The following is an 8,697-nucleotide window of genomic DNA, read 5'->3' as shown; positions in this document are numbered from 1 at the left end:
CCTTTTTAAAGTTGCATTTCCCTTCTTTCATTAATACACTCATTATTCTTTTGTGGATGTTTTGAATTTTAGAATCCATTATTGTAGTTAGTCATCACTGACGTAGAAGCAGACTCATGCAGGGGTAGCCTATTCACAGAATTAGCTAAATCTAACAATATAATTAAGCAATTATGTATGTCCTAGAAGCCCTGCTCCCCCTCACTTGCACAGTTCATCTACATTTTGCACACAGACATCGACCATCATGTTATGCAGCGCACCATAAACTCAGCCCTTTTTTAACAAACTGAATGATGTTTATTTGCGTTTATTTGCTTTTCCCACAGTTACACCCTTACTGCGCAAGCGTGGTTGCTTTACTGCGCATGCGTGGTTGCGTTACACCATAATAATTTGTTGCCTATCGACTTTTTTTATTTTAATAGCCAGATCGATACGGTCCCATGTTACCGCAGTGGGGGAAGCCATGTTTGCTTAGGTTTGGTCCTATAGCGTCATAGACGCTGTTCTATGACGTCATCGAGTTACTTGAAACGGCGCTGATTGGCCGTAGTAGCCGCGGTACCAGATTTCCAACCGAGGCCAACAGCGCCATAGACAGACTCACCAGACCCTGAATCTCAAGTACACATTTTTGAGTGGTGCAACCACTCCAAGGAACAGCTTTGTCCGTGTTCACCTATGTATGTGACGTTCACCTATGCGTTCACCGTTCACCTATGTATGTATGAGCATCATATAATGAGTACCAGTAGGGGCGATGTTGCCTGCTAATGAGAGAGAGAGAGAGAGAGAGAGAGAGAGAGAGGAGGAGGAGGAGGAGGAGGGGGGGGGGGGGGGTAGAGAGAGAGAGGAGTTGCACCACTCGGTTCACACGGGTGTGATTTGTTAATGGGTGTGGCTGTAGCGGTTCAGGGGCTGGAGCCAGGCTACAACACCGTTGTTGGGCAAAGAATAAAACTGGGCTTTAAGTGGTTAGTCGGACTAATCGGTTCAGCAAAAAAAAAAAATTAGATTTATTTTTGCATTATTCATTGAGATATATATATATATATATACATACACACTCTCCTCGACTATTCAACTAATCGAAAAAGTGATCGCTATAGAAGAGATGGAATAATCGCTAAAAAGATAATGGATACTAGCAGTGGCAGGACTAGCGGGTTCATCCATTATGCGGTAACACACAGCAGGTTCCCTGTTAGTGGCAGCGTGAGCATGCATTCCCCTCTACTCATTGGTTCCTCATGCTGAATGGTCTCATTGACTCAGTAATGAGCATGGTGTCGAGGAGTCCGTACTCTGTCATGCCCCCGGGAAACAAATTGGAAAGAGTTGAACGGGTGGGATTGTCCCCCATTAAGCACTTCCCACACCCCACGGCTATAGAATGAACCGCTTATACTGTAAGCCCTACTACTGTATATACTTTGTCGTAGGACAGATAATGTAAAAAAAAAAAAAAAAAAAGCCATCTTTGATTTGTTTTGAAAATCTGCCCAAAATTGAGACGCCTGAGTTAACGTGGATAACGGTACAACTGTACTCGGCACACTGTGTGTGCACATGAGTGTGTGTGTGTGTGTGTGTGTGTGCGTGCGTGCATCCCAGATCAGAAAGGATTCACATGCAGCGTCAGCAGAATTCTCCCCTCAGTGCACCACTTCAGAACCACCAAATCCTGTTTGTTCTGTCCGTCAACAGCCCCCCCCCCCCCCCCGCCCCCTCCCCATCCACCCCTGGCCTTGTGTTTATGGGTCTGGTGGGAAAGCTCCTAATCTGCATTCACATTCAGCATGTGGATGCACAGTTCTCACATACAGACACATGCACATATGTGGACCACACACACACACACAGACCCCCACCCACGCACGCACATCATGTCTGTTTCCTTTTTTTATTTTCTTTCCTCTGTTGTTTTTTTTTGTCTTTCTCTTCATCTCCCCATCTTATCTCCTTTCCAGAGTCCAAACGATGCCAGATCCGATTCCGTGTCCGATGCCAGTCCTGATTTTAGAGAGTACTGGGGCCACAGATTACACATGTTTTGACTGATTTGTCAAGAAGTGTAAACGTTTCTGATCTCAGATTTTTATTTCTATTTCAGAACATTTAACTTCTAAGCAAACAACACAACAAGTACATATAAAATACACATGAAGTGAACTTTATTTTATTTTACCACTTCGAAATATAAAAACTAAAATGTACAAACTCACAAGGCATCGAGTTGTGATGCATTGTGAGCTCAGGCTTGTACTGTTTTTAAAACCTTTTGATTGATTGATTGATTGATTGATTGTTTCCATTGCGGTCCTTATGAGGTGTGAATGATGAACTGTGTGAACTTTTGAGAATGTTCACCTATGAGGTCAAAAGGTCAAAATAGGGATACCAGGTTGAAAGTGGTTACAAATCGGGGCACATAATTACAGATCTTCAAAAAAGTCAAATAATGTCCGATACATCAACCTGAACCTTCACCAAGAGACAGCATCTTTTATTTAGTTTAGTCTTAAGATTAAATCTACAGTTGAGTTTGTCGACAAAATAATATTTAGGGCATTTGTATTATGCCTGATTTTATACTTTGTTGCATGCTGAAAATGGCCGATCTACACGCGTTGTGAGCTTGTACGTAGATCTGAACTTTTCAGAGCGCCACACCTGAGCGCAACCAAACGTAAAACACAAAACATTGGCACGCTTATTTAACCCATTTTGACCTGGGAACGATTCTATAAATGTCTTCTAAATCTTGACAGTTTTCTGAAAAAGCTATGTTTCTGTGTCAGTCGTTCTTCGATTTTTCAAAAATAGCAAACCTACAAGCTCGTAGCGCGCCAAAAATGGGTTCAACACTCAAGCTACGGTGGCTTTTCCAACGGCTTTCATGTGATGGAGGTGGAGGCCCATGTGAACGATTCTAAAAAATATATGCTTTGTTTACTGGCGAAACCCAAGGATTTCACAGAACACTGACTCGCTCAGTGACGTGCATGGGGGGGGGTCGGTGTTATATACCATCAGTCATATGAATTATTCCCTTATAAAACCGGTTGGTGGCCTGACTGGCCTCCCAGAGACCCAGACAAGAGAGAAGGGCATACAGGAAAAAGCCAGAATCAGTTGTCACTCTAATGGATTCTTCTTCCTTGCCGTCGCTTAGCAACGAAGAGTACTTCAAAGGTAGCTACAGTAATGTGCATTTGTCATTACAGTATTCTTAGACGGTGGGCAGCACCTAATGGTCAACCTACTTTCAAAGTGATAGGATGACTCATGGCGAGTATGTGAAATGACTACAGCCAAACGGATCGAGCTTTTTCTTGTAGCTTGTAGTTGTGCTCGACTCTGCTTATGTATTATTATTGTCACTTCATATCAGCTCACCCAGTGACACTGATAAATATCAGTTTTATTAAGGTCTGGAGTTAAGCAAATTCATACTTGATAAATAATAATTTAGCAAATAATGCCATTGTTTTAGGCTTAACCCGTCTTCTTTCTCCCGCTCATTCTCTCTCTTCCTATATGCTCACATTCACTCTCTTCCGCTGTTTCTGCCTCTCATTTATGTTTCTCCCATCCTTTCTCTCTCTCTCTCTTCCACCGGTATCTCTCTCTCATCTTGTCTCTCTTTCTCCTTCTCTTACTGTAGCTGCTGTGCACGGTGATCACCGACAGCTGGGTTGTCAAGGCGCTGAGCATCGGCAGCACGGCCGACCAGCCACTCCTCTCCCCGCGCCACTACCAGCATGAAGACGCCGACACGGGCACTCCGCTGGTCTGTGACAAGTGCCCGGCGGGCACCTATGTGTCCTGCCACTGCTCCACGACCGCTGTGCGGGAGTGCAGTCCTTGTCCTCAGGGCTCCTTCACTCGGGGCGAGAACGGCGTGCAGCACTGCCACCGCTGCAGGCTCCCGTGCCCCGCGGGCTTCGTGGAGAAGGTGCCGTGCACGCCCACGCAGGACCGCGTCTGTGCCTGCCCGCCGGAGAGCTTCTTTGTGGCCGCTCCGGCCCAGAACAGCAGCGACGACGGCGGCGACGCTCAGTGCACGCCGCACTCGCTGTGTCCGCCCGGCGCCGGCGTCAAGCGCCGCGGGAGTGCCACGGAAGACGTGCGCTGCAAGCCCTGCGCCAAGGGGACGTACTCGGACATGGCATCTAGAACGCTGAGGTGCCGGGCGCACACAGACTGCCAGGGGTTGGCGGTGCTCTCGCCAGGCACTCGGGAGACCGACAATACCTGCGGTCCACTTTCTGCGCGCCCTTCTTCATCGTCCTCTTCCTCTCCCAACAGTACTCCGCCTGGCCCCATGCGGCCTGCCTCTGCCTTTGTACAGGAACCCCTGTCCTCTGTGTCGACGCTCTCATCATCATCATCATCATCATTAGCAGCAGCAGCACATAAAGGTAAGACCACTCCCAACTTAAACACTGTTTCCTTTGAACTCTGCCTCCCATCCTGCCAAAACATTAAATGACTGGTAATCTCACGTCTCCAGACCTCTGTCTCGTCAGGCGTACAAGATGAGACAGAGGTCTGGTGCTCTATGCGTTGTTTTTAAATTGTTGTTTTTAAATTACATTTTTGATTCAGGTGGTTTCTGCCCTACAGCAGAGATATATTCTTTTTATATATTAAACCAGCCCAGGTTAGAGGGTCCGCCCTGAGATTGGGAGGTAAGGGTCATAGGTCATAGTACTTTCTACTTTTGGTACTTTATTATTTTGATACCAATACTTTTGTATTTTTGTAAGTAAGTAAAGTAAATTTTGAATTCCGGACTCCGGACAACTTCTTCCACCACTGCTGGCAGCCTAGGTATGCATGGTGGGGGAATTGTACTGTTGTTGTTATTGCTTCATGGGAGTGTTCCAGGATCAGGTTTTGATCCAGAATAACCCGTTCTGGTAACCATGATCTCACCCTTATTTGGACATGGCAAATTAATGACCGAATGTCTGTGATGTGACATGTTTGGTCTTTGTTACCAGATTATGATGGTTCCCCAAAAAAATAAAAAACAACTAAAGTATCTAGTAACAAGTTCTCGTTAATACTTTTCAGCACTTACAATATTAATAACAATAAAGACAGTTTAAACCTGAACTGTAAAACATCTTCAAAAATAGCAAATCTACAAGTTCGGTATAAAACTATTGTTGCTACTTTTGTGTGACACTGTAGTAGGATAAAGTAGGACATTAATTAATGGAAAAAAAACATAAACAAATATGAAATATGGAGAGATACAAGGTTTCTGCGCAACAGTAACGTGCTAAGATGTGTCACGCCTGAACGCAAAGACTAATTACCTTACTGTTTTGGAAGGATCAGTGTGTGTTTGCTTGTATTTACCAGGGGGGCAGTCAGCCAGATATTTCGTGAAGCCTCTTTTGAAATCGGGACTTCCTGAAAGTTCATATAATGGCCTGTTGTGGCGCTGGACTGGACCCAAAAAGCCCCATAGCTCCATAGAGGCCCATGTATTTGGGCCCAACTTCACCTAGACTGTATTACCTTAATAAACATGGTCATGAATACTTTCTGCTTCCAGTCACTAGTTTAAAGTCTCATTTCTAATGTCATAATATTCTTTTTGGAAAATTATGGTCCCATTTATAAAAGAAATGACCATAAAGTCGCGTATGTTCTGAGGGGCGTGGCTACCGTTACAGTCTGTGATCGGGATCCCCCACCCACTCGAGTCAAAATAAAAACCAACAGAGAAGAAGGGGGGAAGTCCTGCCTCGTTGTCTGGGCCAGCCAATGGCCAGCTGGACCAGAACGGATCAAGAAAGATGGCGACTTACAGTGCATTAGAGTGCAAGGAATTTCAGGCTTCATTTTACGTTCATGTTAGACCCGGGGAACGCTTTGTCCATATTTTTTACAGTCTATGGTATTTACACATCCCTCCATGCGTGCGCACAATCTGCACATGCACACTCACACACACACACACACACACACACACACACACACACACACACACACACACACACACACACACACACACACACACACTTTAAAAATAAAGTTGATAAATTAAGAGAAGGTCAAGAAAGTACTGTAGTGATGGGTCACTATCACGTACACTTATAAAGAAAGAAATTATGAAAGACAAAAACTGTCTCTTCAGCTTTAATCAAGTTGATAGGGAAACAGTTTTGAAATTAATCATGTCGCAAGCAGATTCCACTTCTTCTGGTACTGATAACTTAGACAGTAGAATATTGAAAATTGTTGTTAATTCTGTGGTTACTCCTATAAGTCATATATTCAACCAGTGTTTAAACTATGGGGTCCACCCAACAGTATGGAAGGAAGCTAAAATCATTCCACTTCCAAAAGATAAGAATAAAACATTTACTGGTCCAAATAGCCGTCCTATCAGTATTTTACCGTTGCTAAGCAAAATTATGGAAAAGATTGTTTTCAAACAGGTCATGGACTATTTTGCCATTAATAATCTACTCTCACCCTTTCAGCATGCTTATAGGGAAGGCCATTCTACAAGCACTGCACTTTTACAAATGAATGACGATTGGTTATCTTCCATGGACAATAAGAAATTAGTAGGTGCTGTTATGCTGGACTTCAGTGCAGCATTTGATGTAATTGATCATTCTTTGCTTGTAGATAAGCTACAGTGTTACGGTTTCACCTCTAATGCATTGTCTTGGTTTGGTCATTATCTCTCAGGGAGGCAACAGAGGGTCTTCTTTAATGGCAGCTTTTCAAACTGGAACCCCATTAACTGTGGAGTTCCACAAGGGAGCTGCCTGGGGCCTCTGTTATACTCCATTTTCACGAATGATTGACCACTTTGTGTAAAGAATGTTAATACAATTATGTATGCTGATGACACAACATTATATAGCGCAGACACATCTGAGCAAGTTGTTACTGACACATTAAGCAGAGCTCTAGCAGACACTTATGAGTGGATCGAGTGTAACAAGCTTGTGCTAAATATTTCCAAGACAAAGGCCATTGTGCTTGGATCTAGATATATGTTGGGCAAGAATCCTCAGTTAAAATTGTCAATTGGCAACACACAAATTGAACAGGTGAACACAATAAAACTTCTGGGAGTAACTATAGATAGCTCTTTATCTTGGTCAAAACATATAAATAATATTGTAATCAAAATGGGAAGGGGAATTGGTATGGCTAGAAAATGTTCTGCTTTCATTTCTCCTTCCATAATGAAATCGGTTATCCAATCTTTGGTTTTGTCACACTTAGAATACTGCCCTGTTATCTGGTCAGCAGCTACTAAATCTGATTTGAAAAAGTTACAAGTTGCTCAGAACAAAGCGGCTCGTTTGGCATTAGGCTCCTCATACAGGACTAGTATTGATTATATGCATGAACATCTTGCATGGCTTATGGTGGAAAATAAATTAGAGGTGAGTCTCCTAATGCTACTGCGAAATATCATCACCACCGGTAAGCCATACAGCCTGGCTCACCAGTTAAAAATGACTGCTGAACATGGTCAAAACACTAGAGGAGCAGCCTCTGGAAACATAAGAATAAGAATAACACCAAAATCAAACTGTCTCAAAAACACTGGTATATATAGGGCAATAATTCTCTGGAATGCTCTGCCCAAAAACATCTTATCGACAAACAACAAAACTACTTTCAAAAGAAATGTCAAACGATACCTTGCCAATTTGTCAAGTATATAACTGATTTGAGTATTTGAGTTTATTAATAGTTTTTATCATGTGAATTTGTTTTTGTATTTTTAATTTAGTTTTTCCTGTTTTAATGTGAATTTTTACTTGTACATCTGTATTGTATTTGTGTTATTTAGGACCCCAGGAAGACTAGAGGCTCTTTCATGTGTCTCTAATGGGGATCCTTTAATAAACATACACACACACACACACACACACACACACACACGCACACGCACACGCACACGCACACGCACACGCACACGCACACGCACACACACACACACACACACACACACACACAGAGGGCCAAACACAAACATGCCCTCCCTGCTGACTTTTAGACTGTGTACACACTAACATGCATTGTACGTACGCACGCATGCAGGCAGGCAGACAGACAGACAGACAGACAGACGAGTTATCTCCTCCTTTACACTGTCCTCTCATTCCCATATCAAGCCCTATACATTCGTCCTGTACTTTGTAAACTGGCTGAAGGAAAGTCAACATGTTATTTTGTATAAGCAGCACGTCACTTGGGTAAAAGTTACTGTACACACGTAAAACCAAAACCTATTACAACGTCGGTGTTCTGTAAATACCGTAATCGCCCCCTGAAAGTATTTTTGAGGGGCACCAGCCCTCCTATACACAGGTTTAATGTTTGTCTGTAGTCCAATGTTTGTTTTGTAAACGCCATTGACAATGAAGGGAAAATGTACGTCATAATGTGCCTCATTACGTCATATTGTCTCTTTAATGTTAATGGCATTTAATGTTTGTGTTGGCCACTGTTTGTTTTACATCACCATTACATCACCTAATCAACATGAGTTAGACTTTAATATATTAGCGCCCCTCACTTCACAGTTTCACACGGGTGTGATTTTAGTATTGTAGCCTACCCTACAGTACAAAGTCACGTAATTAACATTAACCCTTTAAGACCTGAGATCAGATTCTATAAAATGTCTAAATCCTGCAA

The 8,697-nt window shown here is 43.0% G+C and overlaps 1 protein-coding gene across 1 annotated transcript in view; it reads left to right on the top strand.

Moving 5' to 3' along the window:
• The window catches only part of tnfrsf21 (tumor necrosis factor receptor superfamily, member 21), a 62,129-nt gene that overhangs the window by 8,017 nt on the left and 45,415 nt on the right, over positions 1-8,697 (top strand). The window contains exon 2 of the mRNA XM_083790844.1: positions 3,671-4,427. Coding sequence (XP_083646970.1) covers positions 3,671-4,427 — 757 coding nt within the window. The remainder of the gene's footprint in view (positions 1-3,670; positions 4,428-8,697) is intronic.

Source organism: Protomyctophum parallelum (assembly GCF_964188405.1).
Source record: "Protomyctophum parallelum genome assembly, chromosome: 19".
Lineage (NCBI taxonomy): Eukaryota > Metazoa > Chordata > Actinopteri > Myctophiformes > Myctophidae > Protomyctophum > Protomyctophum parallelum.
Note: the sequence above shows the minus strand (reverse complement) of the source record. Positions and strands in the feature narration are given on the sequence as shown.